This window comes from Struthio camelus, chromosome 24, assembly GCF_040807025.1.
Source record: "Struthio camelus isolate bStrCam1 chromosome 24, bStrCam1.hap1, whole genome shotgun sequence".
Taxonomy (NCBI): domain Eukaryota; kingdom Metazoa; phylum Chordata; class Aves; order Struthioniformes; family Struthionidae; genus Struthio; species Struthio camelus.
In genome coordinates this window covers 7,542,676-7,562,200 of record NC_090965.1, presented here as the reverse complement: position 1 = coordinate 7,562,200, position 19,525 = coordinate 7,542,676, and the positions used below count along the sequence as shown (strand labels likewise).

The following is a 19,525-nucleotide window of genomic DNA, read 5'->3' as shown; positions in this document are numbered from 1 at the left end:
AGGGCCAGACTTCTGGGGCAGGTTGCGACTGTTTTTAAAACCAGGCTGTTGTAAGCTCCGCTGGGACAGGGTTTGCTTACAGCGGGGCTCACCGTGCTGCTCCCCTCGGCCTGCTCCTGATGAACCAGGCTCCTCCTGCCCGGCGCACGCTGCCCCACGCGAGCCTGGCATGTTTATTCTCTAAAGACACCTCTTTTTCCCCTAAAACGCCATTTCAGGAGGGGCGGCCTGCGCCAGCCACCTCGGCGCCTCCCGGCCTCCAGGCAGGCCTCTGGGCCGGGGTGAAGGGATATACGCGTTGCTCGCTGCTGCGCACCCACAGCTCCTCGGGGCTCACGGACACCGTTAGCCACGGCTTCTGCAGGGCTCTCGGGATAAGTTATATCGGGTTTCCTCGCCGGGAACGAACCCAGGCGTCCTGACGCTCGACCTCTTCCCCTCCCTCACACCTGGCCTCCGCCATGTCCCCCCCGCCGCAGCGCAGGACTACAACTCCCACAATGCCTTGCTCCGGAGGGCGTGGCCAACCCTCCCCCTCCCCCGTTGGCCAGCCATGCTACGGAGGGGAGGGCGGCGATTGGCGGGCGGCCACGCCCGTCGCGCCCCTCAGCGGGGCTGAGGCGACGGCCGAAGTCCGCCCGCGATGGCGGACGGCGGGTGGTGGCAGCGGCGGCGGCGGGTGGCGTCCTGGGCCGCGGGCCTGGCGCTGTGCGGGGCGGTGCTGGCTCTGCTGGCCGCCGTGCTGCTCCGCGCCTACGGCCTGCGCTCCCCGGCCATCCCGCGCCTCTGGCCGCGCCGGGCCGCCGCCGCCGCCGCCTTCAGCGCCCGCGAGCGGCTGGAGCTGCGGGAGGCGCTGCGAGGTGACGGGGCCCGCCCTGACTGACACCCTCCCCCCCCCCGCCGCCGGGGCCGAGGGGGGGGAGGCGGCGGTTACCTGAGGGTTGGCGGCTTGTGGAGAGCCTGGCGGGGCAGGGGGTGGCGTCGGCCTCGACCTCGTGCTTTCTGCATCTGGAAGATTCGTTACCCAGCGAATTCTGCTTAAATACTTTTTTTTTTTTTAATGGGGAAAATGCAAGTGTGCAACGGATACGTTAATTTGGGTGTTGAGTGGAACATCTGGCTGCTCATGCAGCACAACGGGCTGGGCAGTGTGCGGTGACGATCCTCCTGCCACCGTCAGGCCTTTATGGCTGAAAATGGAACTCGAGCTCCCCGCTGAGTTACCTGTTCAGAATATGACAGCGTGGACTTAGTCCACCCTAGCAAAATACAGCCGCTTCTGGGCAGTGGCATTCCTAATATTATCATTTAACACTTCAGGATGAAAAATGAAGTGAGAGTGTCTAGAAAAATGTCTTGAACAGGTATGCAGAGCGCACGCAGTTCAGCTGAAGTGCTTCAGACTTTTTGACACGGGTACCGCTTGCTGTCCTGTGAAAAGAATCTTTAAAGCCCGGAAAACATTCACTTTACTTTTTCCTTTTGAAATGCAATTTGAATATTGTTTGAGTGGTTTCACTGCTGAATGATTTCCGTTCTGTGTTTTATCGAAGGTGCTGTTAGAATCCCCACTGTTTCCGTATCTCCAGAGGACTTAAATACAACTGCCCTGGTAGAATTTGGGAGTTATATTCGGGAAGGTATTAACTCAACTTTAATTCTTAACTATCTCTGCTGCTCGATGATACTTTAATAAACAAATTGAGCAGAATGTGTGGTTCTTGACTATAGTGGAATAGAGTTTTATTTTGTTTTTCTTCAAGAAAGATGGGCAGAAATGGCATCTATAGGTCACCTCTGCAGCAACGTAGCTGAGAGTAGCGATGGCCAAAGCTAGAGCAGAGCAGATTCAGATGTCTTTTTGCAACGATGTTTTTTGGTCTCTGAGGGAGTTAAGTGACCTCACCATTAAAAAAAGGGCAGAAGAGGAAGATCAGCCCTGCTTGAGCCTTTTCTTTTGGCAGCCCTATCATTGCTACCTGCAAAACAGCTGCAGTGCTGTGAACAACAGTTCCCATTTTTGCTTAGGAAAGTCTTAAATAAAAACTGAGATGGATTGGTAGAGCTGCAAGAGCAGAGCTGCATATCTGCTTCCTGAAAAAAATTGTTGTGATCGCTCTTATTCACAGTGCTCTTACTGAGGTTAAATAGATAACTATGCTGTGGCGTATATAGTGATAAAATTGGAAATTACTGTTAATTTTTCTTACATGTGTTTTTTGTTTTCTTAACAGTCTTTCCTGCTGTATTTTCTTCAAAGTTCATTCAACATGAAATCGTTGGAACGTATAGCCATCTCTTCACTGTTCAGGGTTCCAACCCTGAAATGATGCCCTATATGTTGCTTGCACACATGGATGTTGTGCCTGCTACCCCAGAAGGCTGGGAAGTCCCTCCTTTCTCAGCTGCTGAACGTGAAGGTTTCATCTATGGACGAGGAACACTGGATAACAAAAACTCAGCTATAGTATGTCTTCTTGGTAATTGGTTCTTCTCTTTCAGAGAGATACAAAGTCTGAGAAAAAGACAGAGTGGAGGAATCTATTCTCTTGAGATTTGCATATTGGCTCTCGTGCCTCTCTTTAAATGCAGTATGTTAATGATAAGTTCCTAAGACTTGCAGCGTTCACCTAACTTTTCCTAGAGGTGAAATGGGAGTGGTCTTTTATTACTGAAGGAGACAAAGCTCATACAAGCTACAGAAAATAATGTCTTTATTGATGCAGATATACTTGCCATATTTACATTTTATGTCGAGTGCTGTCTTTGAATTCAGGGATAGACTTTAGAGCACAGATTGGATTTCTCATTCTTGTGTTTTTATATCTTCTTTTTGTGCAAAAGATACTGCTCATTAAATGGATTTGATAGCTCAAGTCAGAGTCAAACTGCGTGTAGTTTAGATAGTTTAAAGGAACAGTAAATTCCTTGAATAATTATAACTCCCATCATGCTTCCTATGCAGTTTGTCAGTGACTTTCCCAGTTGCAAGAACAAGCCCATACTGTATCTTTTGTATGTAGGCTGATACTGTATAGCACGCTAAGTCTTTAGTGGCGTTGGTCGGGACTATGGCAGCGTGATTTCCAGAAAATGTGAGTATCGTCAGTAGGGCTTGTGGAAATAAAAGCTCAGCTGTGAACGGAACAGAGTCTCCTTAAGGGCTCTGAATACGTCATATTTCTTTTACATTGTTTTATTCTCCTTACTGACGCATGAGAATAGTAGAATATATTCTGCTTTTTTCCGCAGGGTATTCTGCAAGCTCTAGAATTTCTGCTCAGAAGAAACTACAGACCCCGCAGATCTTTCTATGTTGGCATTGGACATGATGAAGAGGTATTTTTCTTTCATTTCATCAGAACAGCCTGTTTTCTGCATTGTCCAAGTACGCAACAAGGCTTATTTTTTAAACACTGTTTATCTAGAAAGTCCCTCATGTGTTTCTTACAGTTACATGGATAGATACTGTGTCAGACCCATGTCATAGTTACATATTGATTGGCTTTAAGTGACATTGACCAAGAATTCGATTTAATGAACAAAGAGGAAAGAACACCATGGAGTGTTATGTAGAATTTTTTTTCTGTTTCCAGGTATGGAAGGTGTAGCAGGAGTCCTATTCTGGAGCACAAAGAAAACATGAAAATCTAACCTAAGATTTACTTGGTTGTTCCAAATGGTCAGGAAAAGCTAACAAAAAAGTCCTATTTCTGTATGGGTATAGCCGCTAATAAGTGGTACAGACGGACAAGGTGGTTTTGTTTAGTCATCTTTATAATAAAAAGACAAAGAATTGTTTATAGTGAAAATGAATACCTCTTTAAAGATGAGGAATTAATCTATGTCCAAGAATTGGCAGGATTCAAAACAAGATTCATTGACTTTCATGGATGAGAACATCTCTCAATGTGGATGTAAATTCATCTGCTTCTAGGCCATTAGCAGTGACCACTGGATTTTGCTAGAAAGAACCTTCTGATGACAGGTTATTCTCTAGCTGTTCATTATGGGATTTCTTGCATTCTCTGCATGACAGTGCGCTGGCGCTGTCAACAGCAAGGTGTTTTCCAGTGTTCTTGCTGATGGTGTGGCTTAACCTGGCCAGTTCTTCTGCTTGGATTCTCACAGGTGTTTGGTCAAAAGGGAGGAAAGAAGATTGCAGCTCTGTTGGAAGCTAGAGGAGTGAAACTCTCCTTCTTATTAGATGAGGGAAGCGTTATCCTAGATGGTGTCGTTGCAGGAGTGAAGAAGCCAGTAGCTCTGTAAGTAAGAGGGTACAGAATTAACTGTGATGAAAGCGATCCATTTTCAGTTAGTAATTTCTCAGAAATGATCTTGCTAATATCAACAAAATATGTTTTCAAGGCATGCAGGAGTGTTAGCATTGCTAAAGCTACGGCAGCGGCGCGAAGCGTAAGCAGAGGACCTCCAGAGTCTGCTTGCTGTCCGTCGCAGCTATGCTGACAAAGGCAGAGTGTTCCACTTAGCCAGTGCAGGCGTGTTAATTCTATGCTATGGAGTCTGCTCACTGGAGAAAAAGCCAAGACATTAGTGCTCCAAGGGTTTAAAGACTGTGTTAAAGATGTGTTGTTTTTGTTGGTTCTACAGTGTTTTATATATTAAAAATGAGCAGAGTAGTTCCTTTTACCTATAGTCTGTACGTGTGTCTTTGGAGTTGCATTAATTCATTCATTTATTTATGGTTGGTCAGAATAGGTATCACAGAAAAGGGTTCAATAACACTGAACTTCACTGTGGAAAAGGAGCCAGGACATTCATCCTTTCCTCCTAAGGAGACGAGCATTGGCATTCTTGCAGCAGCAATGTCCAGGTGAGGGCTTCCCTGTCATCTTACGTCTAAGATAGTCAAGCAATCTCAGAAGTCACTGATACGCGATTAGCTTTTTTAGTCCTTACATTAAGAGTGTTTTGTGAATTCCCATTATGTGTTTGAAGCTGAAGCTTGTAGCTCACTTAGAAGTGCAGAAACGCAGTCCCCAACAGAGGGAAAATTGCCGAATGTCTGGAGCTTCTTTTCATTTCAGCTATTCCTAGTATCTGTTGAGTCCTTATAACCCTGACAAGTACTACATCATCGTATCTATCCTAATTTACTTGGTAGCAATAGGGATCGCTTTGTCTGGGTTACAAAATGTCCACGGTATTTATTCTTGCATATATCCGCTACCTACAGCTAATAATTATCCAAGCAAATAAACATGATGCAGTGCCAGGATGTTGCATGCTAAAGCTGGGTACGTCTTCTTGTTACCTGTCTGTGTAGATATCAAGCTGTCTAATAAATATCTATTTTAGAAGAACTTAAAGGGGACAGATACGACAGAAGTTGGTGTACTATTTTTCTAGATTTCTGTGTATCTGCTGTAAGTCAGGCTTTTGCACTTTTTCACCTGTTCCTGAAAGAAAATCTTTGGATGTGACTGGAATGATCAGAAATCTGTAGTGAAGCTGTGCTCACGGTTTTAATTGCCAGGAGAGAAAAGTGTGGTTGCATCTGAAATACATGGTCACATTCAGGAATCAAATTCCCATCAGTCTTCTGGAGCAACATTAGCCAATGATTTTATTTTTTTAAATTTCAAATGTGCGTTTGCCTTGCTGCAGACTGGAGCAGAATCCCATGCCCAACCTGTTTGGCTATGGGCCAGAACTCATGACTATGGAGCACCTTGCATCTGAGGTGAGGAAAGAACTATAATTCCACTCACATATTTTCATATTAATAAGTGAAGAGTAACCCAGCATGTGAACATAGAGCATAGTTACGGATTTATTTCCTGTTGAAATAATTTGCTGGAAAGGAGAAGTATTTAGCTGGCATTTTGCCATGCAAGCAAGTGTTCCTGTTGGCCTTGTTTCAGCCATAGCAAAATGACTACGCTGTCACCTTGAAAGCTAGGAACTTAGTGATTTGTGGTTTTGTTTCTTCCATTTAGTTCAGTTTTCCTCTCAATCTCATCATGACCAATCTGTGGCTGTTTTCACCTGTTGTCAGCAGGTAAGAAAATATATCCTTCCTAAGCATTCCTAGCTTCTCACCCTTAAAAGATGAAGACCACTAGCCATTTCTAGTTTTTCAAGGAAATCAGTCATCACACTTCGTAGTTCAGACAAAGTCAGCGCTTTATGGTTAGCAAGTGCTTTGTTAATTGACTAGGCCTTCATTCAGCTTAATGCCCATGTAATTGTGGTTCTTGTGTTTTACAGATATTAAACTTATTGAAAAATGATTTTTCTTTTTTTTGAGAATTCTTTCCTGGAAACCTTCCACCAATGCCTTGATTCGAACTACTACAGCAGTCACAATGTTTAATGCAGGAGTCAAGGTAGCTTCATTTTGCTTTTTTCCATGTGGCATAATGACACAATTTGAAACAATGTTGTAGGAAGATGATTCCTCCAGTGTGCCAGATATTCTGAATGACATTCAGTTTTCACCTATTTACATCCAGAGATAAGATCAGTACTGGCCTTGGTCTGAGACCCTGTGTGCCCTTACTACCAGTATCACTTTTATTTCAAATGTGGCTTGTGTTTAGCTACAATTAAAAATTACTTCATTTCTGAAATAACTGGTACATGCCACACAGATCTCTGTAAACAAAATAGAAAATGGACAAAATAGAACATTTTCTGTATTACTCTGCAAAGTATTGTTGACAATAGCTGAAACCATGTCACAGTCATAAACACTGAGCAAGGCTCAGGCGGAGCCTTGCTTTTGTGAGGACACACCTGACGCTTACCGTCATTGTAGTAGGCTTAGCATGCACCTTGGGCTGAGAAATAACAGGTTCTGGCTGGTACAGCCAGGTCTTGCCCTAATAAAGAGAAGCAGCTATCCAAAAATACTGTAGGCCTGGAAAATAAACAGGCTATTCTGTGTTTCCCTGAGAAAAAAATCGTTACTGAAAAGCGTCGCTGGACAAGAACGCAAGTTACAGTGGCTGAACAGTGACACCGAGTGGCCAGGAGAGAAGTGACACCCTGGTTTCTTTTGTTTTTTAAAAGATGGTAACTTTTGTAAGTCTTACAAAGATACAGATAACTCTTTCCTGCAGAATGAGTATGCCTTCACTAACATCATTTGTTAAGTGTCGTACATGTTTCATTCTTGGGGAAAAAGAATATGACAGTAATAAAGTACATTTTTGGACACATCAGATAAAATATTGTTTAAAAAACCAAACTTTATCAAGTTTCTCAAAATAAAGTTTCTGAAGGGAAAGAGTTTATCAAGAAGAAAACTTCTCTATAGCAGGTAACTTCCTTTTTGTTGAAGCAATATTTCCTTGTATAATTATATGCATTATAAATGAGATACAGTATTTGAACAGAGTATGGAAGGAGATTATTATATTTATTTTAGTGAGAACAAAATGAAGCCTTAGGCTATGAGGGCTGGAGTTGTCTGAGCAGTTTCTGCGTTGGCAGTTGGCATTTTAATATGTTTTTAACTTTCTTTTAAGTTTTGATCCTTTTTTCTAGATAAACGTCGTCCCATCTTTTGCAAAAGCAACTGCAAACTTCCGGATCCACTCTGCAGAAACGGCCAGTGAGGTACTGTCTGCTCAGTCAGTTACTGTTTTGCTCTCCTCTTGAGTAACTTACTTGTCTGTACCTTTGAAACAGATGACTAGTGACTGACTGGAAGCAAGCTTCCCTCAGTTTTAATTTTTTCTGTAGCTTTATGCATATTGTCAGTCAAGCTGTTGAGGTGTGTTCTACTAAAGATTCCCACAGAAGATGCATGAGATGCGTGAGACAGTACAAAAATCATCTGCTTTCTTTTTGTGAATGGCTTGTGTAGGTACACGGCACCTGTATTCAAGGCTGGGCGCCTCCCTGCTTCCAGATGCTGCTTTATTCTCCATCCTTTCCTGAGCAAAATGACGCTTGGCCATTTGAGATTAACTTAGCCCCTGTGGCAGCAGGTCTGTTCTGTCAGAAAGCTCTTGTCTTCTCTCTCCATATTTAAACAAGCAGTGGAGGGAGAATATTTGGGAACTGCGCCTTTATGCAGGTTGTACTTCATTTCAGAGGAGGAGCAAAAAATGTCAGATAAGCTGTGTTTGTGACCAAGTGCATTGTTTGTTATGGCCTTTTCTTTACCTGGGTTTGTAGCTAGGGCTAGGGTAATTCATCATATTTGGGTGGGTGATTTGCTTTAATACTGGGTATCTATACTGGCTATTGTTATGAGGAGCGCAGTGCAAGCGAGCAAGGTTGATTTGTTTACAGTTGGAATAGAATTTATTCAGCGCAGCCTTCTTAGAAACTCTGTTTAAATTTCAAATATCTTCTGAATATGGAACAGAGTAAGAAGCAAACTGAATTTGGAAGCATGCCCTGCAGTTACAGCAAGCAGACTTCAGAAGTCATTCTTGTGCTGAAGAGCATGTGGGTCATATGCAACTACGGAATGGAAGTGTTAAAGCTTGTGGCCTGTGAGAATGAGACTGTCTTGTGTAATTGAGTAGGTATGACAGGCCTGTCCAGTGAAGGACAGCTGTGATACATTATCAGTAAACAATATCTTCCCTTCCTAAACCTCTGATGAAAGTTTATCTTTCTGGGAGCTTTTTCTGTTTACTTGGATGACCCAGCTACCAGGTGTAGCAGCAGCTACATGACTTTCAGGGCTGAAGCAGTTCAGGAAGACCTTGAGACAGTGATATGCATCTGATTTGCACTGGAAAAAAATATTAGCTTTAATACCAGCCATCCAGTGAGTAAGAGGAAGACAGATTGTCAGTCAGTTCCAATCCTAAATATGCATCTGTATTTGGAGCCACAATTGGCAGTTCACTGACAAACATTTTCTGGAAACTGGATCATACGCGAGCATCTACAAAGGACATGCTCTCATTTCTTTTGCTTATTTAAACTTTGTGGTTAACCCGTAGGTGCTAGAGACAGTTAGAAACACTATTGCTGATGACAGAGTGAAGATTGATATAGTAGAGGCCTTTGACCCACTCCCCATCAGTCCTTGGGATGACCAGACATTTGGAGTCCATGTTTTTCAAAGAACCATTCTGGATACTTTCCCAAATGTTGACAGTGTGGTCCCAGGTAACAGCAAGCACATGATGATTATTGTTTCCTTTCCAACTTCCACCCTTCTTCCTCCCTTCCCCCTCCCATTGCTTTGTTTCCATTTTCTGTGTATTTCTCCACCCCAGCTGTTAACTACTGGAAACAGCTGTTTTTTCCTTTTCTATTTGGTTCCCTGTCTTGCTGTTTTAAACTTTTTAATGTTGTTTTTTAGTAGTGGAAGTAAAAAAGCAAACAGGAAACTGGCAGAAACAATGAGCCTTAAATTGGACTCTGCACATACAAAGGGATCTCTTCAAGGAAGAAAGGAATTGTGAGGGAGGAGGAGGTCTTCTTGCTTTAGCTCTTCTTTTATTGTTTTCTTAACTGGCAAAGCCATTTCTGCTCTTCTGAACTGTTCCTTATGATGCCAGGCCCTTCCCTTGCTAACAGTTCCTTGCTAGTTCTGTACAGTTTGTTGGATTGCAAGCTTAAGCTTATGTGGGCGCTAGGTATCATGGCTGTCCTTAGAATGGTTGAACTGTATGTTCAGTTCCTCTTGTTACTGAAGAGAGAATTTTCTTCTTTCAGGATGCAGCAATAGACTGTTTTCAATGATTCGGCTTTTGGTGTAGGTAGGGGTCATGTAAAACTGTTATCAGATGCCTTTTGTTTCTCCTGGGGAATGTGTGGTTCATTAATTTGCTGCTCTCATGCAAAGTAAAACTGAGGTTTGTTTTCCAGGCACATGTGTTGGAAACACAGACAGCAGGCATTTCACTAACGTCACAAATGCCATTTATCGATTTAACCCAGTGCTCTTGAGATCAGATGATCTTCCCAGGTACTGTATTCTATCTGCATGGGGGCAGCTGTTTGGGGTGGAAACTAGAGAAAGAGAAAATTGATATGCGTTAAGCGGGAGAAGGAAACCCAACCTTGTATACCTTGGCATGGCATTGTTGTTGCCTCACATTCTCTTAGGCCACCCATTTCCTGCAGATTTGGGTGCTGCACAAATAGAGGATGATAATTACATTGGGAGAGCCTTAGTCCTTATTCTTCTTTACTTCAGATGCAGACAAGACTTCATTCAGGTGTCCCCATCCAATAGTACAGCAGAATTCATACAATAATATAAGGCTGGCTGGATGCTATATATAGTGCTGCAGTTTGAAAGGTATTGTTCTGGTGTTTGGTCTTGTTTCAGAGATTTATCCCTATGTTTGGCACACGTGCCACTCCCAGTTCATTAGCTCCTTACTGCTGGAGGTTAGGTTTCCTAGGGTAAAATGATAAAGAAGAACGTTCCCATGCAAGGAGATTTTTTGCGTATTTTCTATGCCATAGATTTGTTATTTTATTGAGGTGCAGATGATAACAGGAGTGGCGTGCTCTGGTAACTGTACAGGGCAAAATGGCCAAGAACTGGGCAGAGAAGTGGAATACCGATTGTTCTTTTCCTCGTGTTCTGTGGGCTTAGTCACTGTGCTTGGAGCCTTAGAAGTGGTAAATTATTTCGGTTGTCCTGCATGGTTAGAGTGCAGTATCTGGCATATATTGTGGTCTTTTTATGTTGCATATTGCTTTATGAGTTGAGCAGGCAAATAGCAGGTGGGTCACAAACACATAAATGCATACTGGAATGAAAACTGTTCTTCTCTTTCTACCAGGATCCATGGGTTGAACGAGAGAATCTCTGTTGAGGTTTATGAAAAACAGGTCGAGTTTCTCTTTCAGCTGATTAAGAACTGTGATATTGACAAGCTTCCGGAGCCTCACTCAAACTCCCATGAGCTGTGAGACAAAACCTGAGAGGAACAGCCACAGAGGTAGACTTGGGGGGAGGGAAAGGAATCTGGCCATATGATGCGGTTGTGTGTTGCATATTGAGCTGTGTCTGGATTTTTATCACTGCAAATTGTGGTTTACATACAGATGGAAAAATTTGCTGGTTGCTGCTTTAGGCAGATACATGGTTTGCCCAAAAGTGATAGACACCTGGACAAAACACAACAAATAACCCCGACTGCTGTGCCTCCCTACTCTCATGCAGGCAGTAATCTGATGATACTACATTTTTCCGCACTTCCTTTAAATCCTTAAGCCTCTGAAATTGGTAGTCACTTAGAAATCTAAGCTATAATTTGCAGTTGCTCATCCATCTGTAAAAGAGCTAATCCCCCTATGTGCACTTTTCACAAACTCCTCCTGTACAGATAATTGATTTTTCACAAGGGATGTGTCTGTCAAAGGCTTGTGTGGAAAAGTTCATAACATGGTGCTGGTTTGATGTAATTGCGTAGAATTGTGCTAAGAGTCTGTTGCACTGCTGCTTTCTATAGGCTTCTTTCCCAGGTGGTGCTCTCAACCCATGTCAGTGTTATATAGGTACTGCTAATTCTCCCATTCGTGCACTGATTCCTAACTCCGGTTTAAAATACTGAACTGCAGAAATTCTAATTATGCTGCTTTAACTGATGCCGCCCTGATTTCAGAGGCGCTAAATCTTTGCTGTTAACTTTTTCCCTATCTTTTTAGTGACTTTTTCCCCCCCTCTTTCTTTGGTAAGGCGCAGAATATGTTGTGCAGCTGGGTGTCAGACTAAGGAACTGCAGCTTTAAATAAGAAAATAAATCAGTATCATATATATTTTCTTTGTGCTGAATCAATTTCTCTGTAGTATATGTTTCTCTTTTTTTTCCTTTGAGAACTTGATTTTGAAAGATGGTGGAAGCCCTTCTGTTTATTCCAGTTCAGTGGGAGCAGGGAGCCTTCTCTGTTCCTTCATTGCCTCACTAGCACTTTTCACTTTACTCTAGCACTTCAGTCTTGATTTAGCTCTTTGGGAATCCTAATGTGGACAGGCCATTGATGTTGACTCTCTTTCATCTCGTCTTGCTCTTCTTGCACGAGCATGCCTAACTTGTTAGCACTGAAGGGTAGAGCATTCTTCTTTTGGCCTAGATAATCTCTTTAGTTGCAGATACTGTTATTAATTAAACAAGGAAGGAATTAAGAATCAGATGTTAGCCAAAGTACAGGCAGGGTGAAAACCACTTTGTCGCACTGATGTGCGGACTCTGTGCTATAGGAACCAGCCAAGTATCCTCCTGTTGCATTGTTGCAGAGATGCTTGTTTCTTTTTCGGAGCTTGAATTACACAGTGGCGTGGGTGGTTATTCTTATCTATACTCACGCTATAAATGTACTGAAATGTACATGAAATACCCCGAAATGTATCTTGAAAAAGAGTGATGGAACTGTGATTTCTATTCTTTCCTTTCACCATTCTGTATTTATTTGCACTCTGATTTTATCAGTACAGCCAATGGGCTAAAACTGTATCAAGTTACTAAATAGTTGAAAACAGATCATAATTTTCATCTAATAAAAAAGGAATGCAGACTCTCTTCTGATTATTATTTAGTCTTTTAATGTAACTGTATAATTGCAGTGAAATCATTTCCACACCTGGTTCTCCACTAGAGCAAGTTGTAAAGTTTCCATCAAAACAAATCCACATATTTTCCAGCCTACTTTAATGCTGCACCCTCCCTGTCCTCTCCTTTCGACACAAAATTAACTAATTCCCTTTATGCATTACTGGGTAGTAAATAGTTTGCATCTTTTACCTTTTATTGCATTCAGTCTGTGTGTCCTAGCATCATTAATCTGTTTAGCTGCGTGTCTACAGCTCTTTCACAGAGGTGTCATTCCTCTTTCAAACTCCTGTTGCAGATGCAACAAAAATGGTATGTCAAGGTACAGCACGTATTAAAAACACAGCCCCATGAGTGGAAGGTGGAGGAAATTTTTCCTCTCGCAAGTCTCTATAAAGGCTTGATTGAGGCTTTAAAGCCTTCACTTTGACTTTGACTGTATGGGGCCAATGCTGTTTAACATCTTCATTAATGACCTGGATGATGGGACAGAGAGCACCCTCAGCAAGTTTGTAGATGATACAAGATTGGGAGGAGTGGTTGATACACCAAACAATTGTGCTACCATTCAGAGGGACCTCAGCAGGCTGGAGAAATAGGCCAGCAGGAGTCCCATGAAGTTCAAAAAGGGAAGCGCAAAGTCCTGCACCTGGGGAGGAATAACCCCATACGGGTGGGGACCGACTGGCTGGAAAGCAGAAAAGGACCTGGAGGTCCTGGTGGACAGCAAGTTGAACATGACCAGCAAAGAGGGCCAGCAGCACCCTCAGAGGAGGGAGTAATGATGATCTCCAGAGGCCCCTTTCAACCTCAACCAGTCTGTGATTCTGTGGGATGTGGGCATGTTGCAAAAACCCTAACTGGAACTGGACTTGGGTCATGCTGCTGTGCAGCGAAGACTGCTGGGGTGCAGAAGGAGGGATTCGTGGTCTGTTGTAACAGCAAAAGAGGCCTAAAGACAGAAAGCATCCTTTATATTTTGTAATCTCCTATTCCTGATCAAGAAACACTCATCTGTTTTTTGCAAGGATTATTTCTTGAAAGGAGATTCATTTGAAGATTCATTTTGTTGCTGAAGGGAAAGTGAAGGACAAACAGCACTGGCAAGGCAGGGCTGGTTTTGGCAAGTACTGTGCAAACGTGTGCCATGGGGTTTCGCTGCTGCGGCTTGTTGCAGAGCTTCATTAAGTGCTACTCATCAGCTAGAGCTGAAATCATGCAGTGTGCCTCTGCAGTGAGTGAGTAATCAACAGAGCTTTATTGCAACCTGAAGCCTCTGAACAGAGGTACTTTAAACAGCCCTTAGCCTGCAGGTTCCAATGGTGAAAAGCACATTTCCCCAGCTCTCCCCATTTTTTCCCAGTCTTTTCTAATAATGATGTATGCTTTGTACCTACAGCAGCTTTGCCCTTCGTATTCTCTCTTGTTTTATCATATAAGCTGCCACGTTGTGCTTATCTGGCACAATTCTGAAGGGTTGCCTGGTGATCTGATTCTTGCACACCTGACAGTGCAGTTTCTTCTCCACCCCATACTACCTTTCTCATTATATGTTCTCATAAAATGTTTCTCACCTTGAGTAGTATGTGAAATCTTTGTGTCAACATGTAAATTGCTGTGTAAGGATGATGCACTGGCCTTCTTTGCTAAGATCATGTAAAACTTTGCATTGCATGAGTAACTTTTTGGTGATAAGTACATCATGAAAAAACAGAATGATAGCTCTGGTTTATTATTTTTTGTAATGAGCCAGTATACTCTGGTCACATAGACCAATTGCCTCTGATTCATCAGAGAAAAAAAGCCTGATTTTTCTGCTCTGAAGATGTGCAGCTTGGTGTTATATCTAATAGGGGTTTTTAATGCTGTTTGCATCAGCCCAGTTCCAGTATGTTACCATGTTCCTGAGTTACATGCATAGCAGCTTCCTTTTTCCCCTTCTTTGTAGCCAAGTCTACAAAGCTGCTATTCTTCTGACAAAGTTACTCAAAGTAATATGTCTGTGGTTGTCCAGCCAGGACAGCCTGTTAGCTAGCACACCAGCTGATGTAGGGTCATACAGGCCTGCAACACTATGAAGAAAAGGTCACATTCCACACCTGCATTTTCTAAAGAAAGCTCTGTTGCTGGCCTCTGTTGAAAAGGGCTGAGTTTATTTTGAGCCCCCAGTGACCGCGGAGAGTTCAGGCACAGAGCTGGAGGAGAATGCAGGAACAAGGTGTTTACAAAGTTGTTTCCTGCCGCCTTGCATTTGACACTTACGTTCTTGGCTCCTCTTCTGCTGCTTTGTTTGGTATTTCATGGAGCTGGTGAAGTTCATTTTCTCAAGCAGGTGTTGTCGCATCTTCCACACTCGACTGAGCCAGTGCCGCTGAGCCCTCGTCTCAGTGCCACGGAGCAAGACGTCCCTTGAGTAACTCGGAGGCCTCTCAGTCATAGCTTGCCGTACCCTTTGCCATTCAAGAGAAGCGCTCCTCACCTGTGACTCTCAGTCATGACCTGAAGTACTATGTGCTGTTATGAGGTGGAACCTTGCACAGATTCTTGCCAATGCATTCAGTCCTCGTGAGCAGCTCCCCTGCAGAGGTTGCCAGTGCTCTGGAATTTTTACAGACATACTTTGTCTCTTTAGTCCCCAAAGTCAGGCTCCTACCATAACCCTTTAGAGAAACCGTGCTGCCATGACCTGTGAGGTCTCTAGTGCAGAACTGATAGTACATGTCAGCATCTCTCAACGCCCATAGTAAGGCCTAGAGGCATTCAGAAGTGCTGCCCAGGGAATTTTGTTGTTGCTGTTGCTTGAACAACACAGCAAAGGCCATACGTGATCTGAGTTGCAGTGCAGGAGGCTTGGCTCTGGTTTCCGGTTCCATAGCTTCCCGGGGTAGCAGGGGCGGCAGAGATAAAGAGCTCAGCATGGTGGGGAAGGGAGTGACCTGCTTCTCTCAGTAGAGATCACTCTGGCTGATGTAAGAGCTGTGATGGTGGGTCCCAAAGGAAGCTGCAGTCAGTTCTCAGCAGGAAGGAAAATGACCACATCGAAGGGTAGTTAATGCAGGGGGTGGGGAAGAAAGAGTAAATGCTCTTCATCACTGATGGATTTACCTATGAGTTGGCCAAGGCCTGGGCAGTGGGATATAAGAAGCAACATCCAAGCCGTGAAGCCTATCCCAGGTGGACAATTATTTGCCACGGAGCATTTTTATTCTTCCTAGTACATTTGGATTTGTAAACATTATTAATATAGTTCTGGCTATTTACATTTGTGCACCACAGAAGGTTAATCCAGTGTCATCTTTGGGATTTTGTGAAGTGACAGGAACCTCACAGAATGGGAAAAAGAGGGAAGTTAAGAGATGATTCTCATTTATAATTTTTTTAGTATTGGTCTCTGCCCTGCCTCATGGTGTTAGTCATTTCTTCAGCCTGATTTCTGAATATAAATATATAAATGAATTTAGAGGGTATATCCAGAACAAGGCAGAAATGTGAGGCATGTCCTCAGTCCCAACATGACAGGTGGCCTCGCTGCCGCTGGGTCAGCGCTGCGGACATAGGAACCACTGGCCTCCTGGATCACAGGAAGCCAGGGCCCTTCAGCCTTCCTCTGCCAGATGCTCTCACGTGGCAGAAAGCCCTAGGGGACGTACCTGAGTGACACTGACCTGTGTTTGTCGCAGCAGATACAGCATGTAGGTGACAGGTGGGATGGTGATGGTTTTGTTTGCTTCCAGGGCTGCTAAAATAGAACTTCTGGGATCTGCATTTCTTCTCCCGGACTAGGACCACAATGGGGTCAGCTTCTGACGTTGTTGCCTGCCTTCATAAACTGCTTTTGCTTTGGACTGATATCTGTAGGGGTAAGCCACTATCCATACCCTGATCAGTCATTGAGTTTGTCTGCGGAGATTCCTGGTTACAAGAACTTTAAGAACTAGGTCCCCTCAGAATCCATGGTCAAAGGCAACTAGGACTCCAGTCAGGTCAGCATTTAGACACAGAGAGGGCAGGCAGCTGTGGAGTTACAGCAGGGAGCAAAGGGTCTGGACTTCTCAGGACACTCAAATTCTGTGTTAGTTTTTTTGAGTGACTTTGGCCAAATCACTTCATCTTTCTGAATCTCTGCTGTCTGTGAAAAGGGAAAATTCAGCTGCCTTTATTCCATATACATTTGGCCTCATAGGCCATTACTAGGTCCTCACCCAGAACTGGACTGTGCTGTGTGATAGCTTCGTAGTGCTAAAGTCGTGTGGCTGCTGTAAAACACATGGGCACAACGTTCCGTGATCTAGCGTAGCTCAGTGGTAAATTCTGTTCTTCCTGAGCATTTTGTTGCCATTGGTACCTGCTACCCTACAACTGGAAACCCATTTCCTGCCCTTTCATCCTCTGCCTTTCTGATGTCTGTGTGTCAGCGTAGCTGGTGGGGATTTTATCTATTTCTGTTTTCTTGTCTCAGGCGGCTTTTGTCTTCGTGCTTCCACTTCCTGAGCGTGCAGCTGGCTGGACTGTTAATCAACAAGGTCACATTTTGGTGTGTGTTGTGGTTGCCGGGGGGGGGGGGGGGAATATGGATTTTCCAAATCAGGAAGGAAAGATAAAGGCGGAAATAGTGCTTAAAAGCGCAGGTTTATTTGGAGAAAGGAAGACGGAAGCTAAGGTTGGAGGCAGGATTTGGGACTGACTGCTGGGTTCCCCTCCCAGCTTGAGTGTGGAGCTGTGCTACAGCTTTAGCTAAGACATTGTCTGTGTGTGCCTCAGTTTTCCTATATGTTTCTTTGCCTGTGTCACAGCAGGAGGCCATGAGAATTAGTTAAATGACTGCAAATGCTCATCATCCTTTGAAATATTGGGTTCAAGTCGTCTGTGTAACACCAGATAGGTACAAAATCCAGTACACATTGCCAGTTATTGCTAGATAGCGTAGGTGGCACTCTTCTGATCTGCTCCAGAAACTGAGCTTTCTTAGGAGAGAATTTTTGCAAAGGTTGTTGGGACTGAGAAAGTTAGAAAACCTAAGTGGTTTTATCGGATCTAACTCCAGGCTGCTTTAAACATATGTATATGTTGTCCTGCTTTTCAGTGTGTTGGTCACCCTTTCCTTCCAAAGCAACAAATATTTCAGGAAACAAAATTCCTCATGTTCAAATTTTAGATTTTATAAGGAGAAAGGAATTAAGTAGCACAGCACACATCACTAGAGGGGTCTGAATCACAACGGCTCTCTTGCTGCCATTGACCGTGCCTACCTTCGTTTCCTTATTTTAAGAAATGAAGTCAGCAGTTTTAGTCATACTTGACTCAGTGTATCTGTGGGGGAGTGCAGTTCCTGTGTGGCCCTCCCTCTTCCCCTCACACACATGCTTGTGTCACGGAGGCTGTTACTGGTTCAAGACCTGTCTCCAGGGCATGGAGCTGGGGATCACGTAATCAGTCTGAGTAATCACTTGCTGTTGACCATTTCCTGGGAGGAAAGGAAAGGCAGGAAGGAAAAACAACAACTGGTCAAAAGTTCCATTTGCATTAAAAAAAAAAAAGAGAGAGAGAGAGAGAGAGAGAAGAAAAAAGGAAATAAAAGGGAAATGTGAATCAGAAAAGTTGGTTTCATTAAGAAAGACAGAATCCTGCAGAGTAGCACTGTAACTGCAGAGGTACTGACCTCCCTTGCAGAAGTTACTGCTTTTTACATATACATTAGTTATGGGGTGGCTTAGCATAAACAGGAGGAGGAGGAGAGAGTACATGTGATAATATTCCTACCCTTCTTTGCTGAACGGCTTCAGAGAAGCCACTGAGTCTGGCCCAGAGGCCTGAAAGCCAGCACGTACTGTTTGTACTGTGTTAGTGTTCCTGGGCCTCGGTCCCGATGCGATAGGCAACGTACAGATCCTGCGGTGAGAGCGAAATCTGTACCAGAAAGCTGTGCTTATTTAGAGTTAGAGAGTTAAAATGATAAAATACCTTTAGGTTGCTGTTTCACAATCATTTTAAGCTGACGTAAGCAAGAGCTACTGCTGGAAATAGTCTTCCCCTCTGTGCATTTCCACTCCTCCCATCTTCTTGCACTAACAGGAAACCAACCGCCTGGATGAAAATCGATCAGATTTTGATGAATCAGTTTTCAGTTGTAGCAGTAACTCGATCCAGTTCCCAACATGATCACACAATCACAAGAAGCATCACAAAGAAAGAGGCAGAAACACAAAGGTGGGATTAGAGGAGGTAGTGGGACTTTTTCTTTCCAGTCTGCAGTTGGGTTGGATGAAGCATTTTGTGACTCTACACCCTTGGTATGGAGGCTGTTTTGCCAGGTTTAGAGGCGCTGTATACCAGGCGGAGTCATGTTGATACAGATATATCAGTATACGTGTGGATACAGCGGCAGCAACGCCTCTGCACAACACGGTTATCCCAGAACAAAATGGGAAGGGTGAGGAGAGGCATCCCCAGCTTTGCTGTGAGCAGCGTTAGGCAGCCAGCGGCCGGGCACGTCCTGCGCTCACAAAGCACAGAAAAGGGACCCGTCACCCCTCGCCTGCCGTGATGGTTCTGCCCTCTTCCCGGGTTATCCTCGTGTTACCGCTGTCTTTCCTGATAGTAACTTAATGCCCAGGTGTGTGTGAAACCCATTATCATTGACCGCTACCAGCCTCCTCTGTGATTCATGAAAACCCTCTCCCTAGGTGAAGGGAAGACGATTTTCTTGGCAGAGATGTTTGGAGATGCTGCACCGGGCACAAGGTGAGGCGCTTTCTAGGAACAGCAAAGCTGAGGCTCGAGTTACAGCAGGAAAAAAAAGGAAGTAGGAGACTCACGAGCTTGCTCCCACCACGTCGGCACCTTCCTTTCCCCTGCAAAGCCAGAGGCGCGGACCGACCGACCGAGCCAAGGCTCGAAGAGCGCCCCGGCTGCTCGCCTGGAGCCGCGGCCCGGCCGGGCCGCAGCGCGCTGCCCGCCGGCGCCCTCGGTTCGGCGCCGCCGCACGTGACTTTCCCCCGCCCCCTGCGGCGGGGGCGGGGCCG

General features: G+C 44.3%; 1 protein-coding gene and 1 long non-coding RNA gene across 4 annotated transcripts; one reads left to right on the top strand and one right to left on the bottom strand.

The window, feature by feature from the left end:
* Nucleotides 1-561: 561 nt before the first annotated feature.
* PM20D1 (peptidase M20 domain containing 1) lies at nt 562-12,471 on the top strand. 2 transcript variants are annotated; one of them, XM_068918607.1, is made up of 13 exons: nt 562-860; nt 1,554-1,640; nt 2,235-2,467; nt 3,253-3,339; nt 4,132-4,265; nt 4,715-4,834; nt 5,629-5,704; nt 5,961-6,022; nt 6,272-6,350; nt 7,513-7,584; nt 8,931-9,099; nt 9,805-9,904; nt 10,734-12,471. In XM_068918607.1, exons 1-13 carry the CDS (start codon nt 644-646, stop codon nt 10,861-10,863), a joined length of 1,566 nt encoding a protein of 521 aa, XP_068774708.1. In that variant the 5' UTR covers nt 562-643; the 3' UTR covers nt 10,864-12,471. The 2 variants fall into 2 exon arrangements, with proteins under 2 accessions (XP_068774708.1, XP_068774709.1); XM_068918608.1 differs by having other exon boundaries at nt 612-860; nt 10,136-12,471.
* A 4,585-nt stretch (nt 12,472-17,056) lies between these two features.
* On the bottom strand, nt 17,057-19,509 carry LOC138062146 (uncharacterized). 2 transcript variants are annotated; one of them, XR_011136239.1, is made up of 4 exons: nt 19,319-19,509; nt 18,465-18,587; nt 18,264-18,392; nt 17,057-17,967 (listed from the first exon to the last, which is right to left on the bottom strand). It is a non-coding gene; the product is annotated as an uncharacterized lncRNA (long non-coding RNA). The 2 variants fall into 2 exon arrangements; XR_011136240.1 differs by lacking the exon at nt 18,264-18,392.
* Between the last annotated feature and the right edge of the window lie 16 nt (nt 19,510-19,525).

Coding starts and splice junctions, on each gene's coding strand:
- PM20D1 (XM_068918607.1), top strand. CDS start 644: ATGGCGGACGGCGGGTGGTGGCAGCGGCGGCGGCGGGTGGCGTCCTGG. Junction 4,835..5,628: donor CTTGCAGCAGCAATGTCCAG/GTGAGGGCTTCC, acceptor GCCTTGCTGCAG/ACTGGAGCAGAATCCCATGC. Junction 9,905..10,733: donor AGATCAGATGATCTTCCCAG/GTACTGTATTCT, acceptor TCTTTCTACCAG/GATCCATGGGTTGAACGAGA.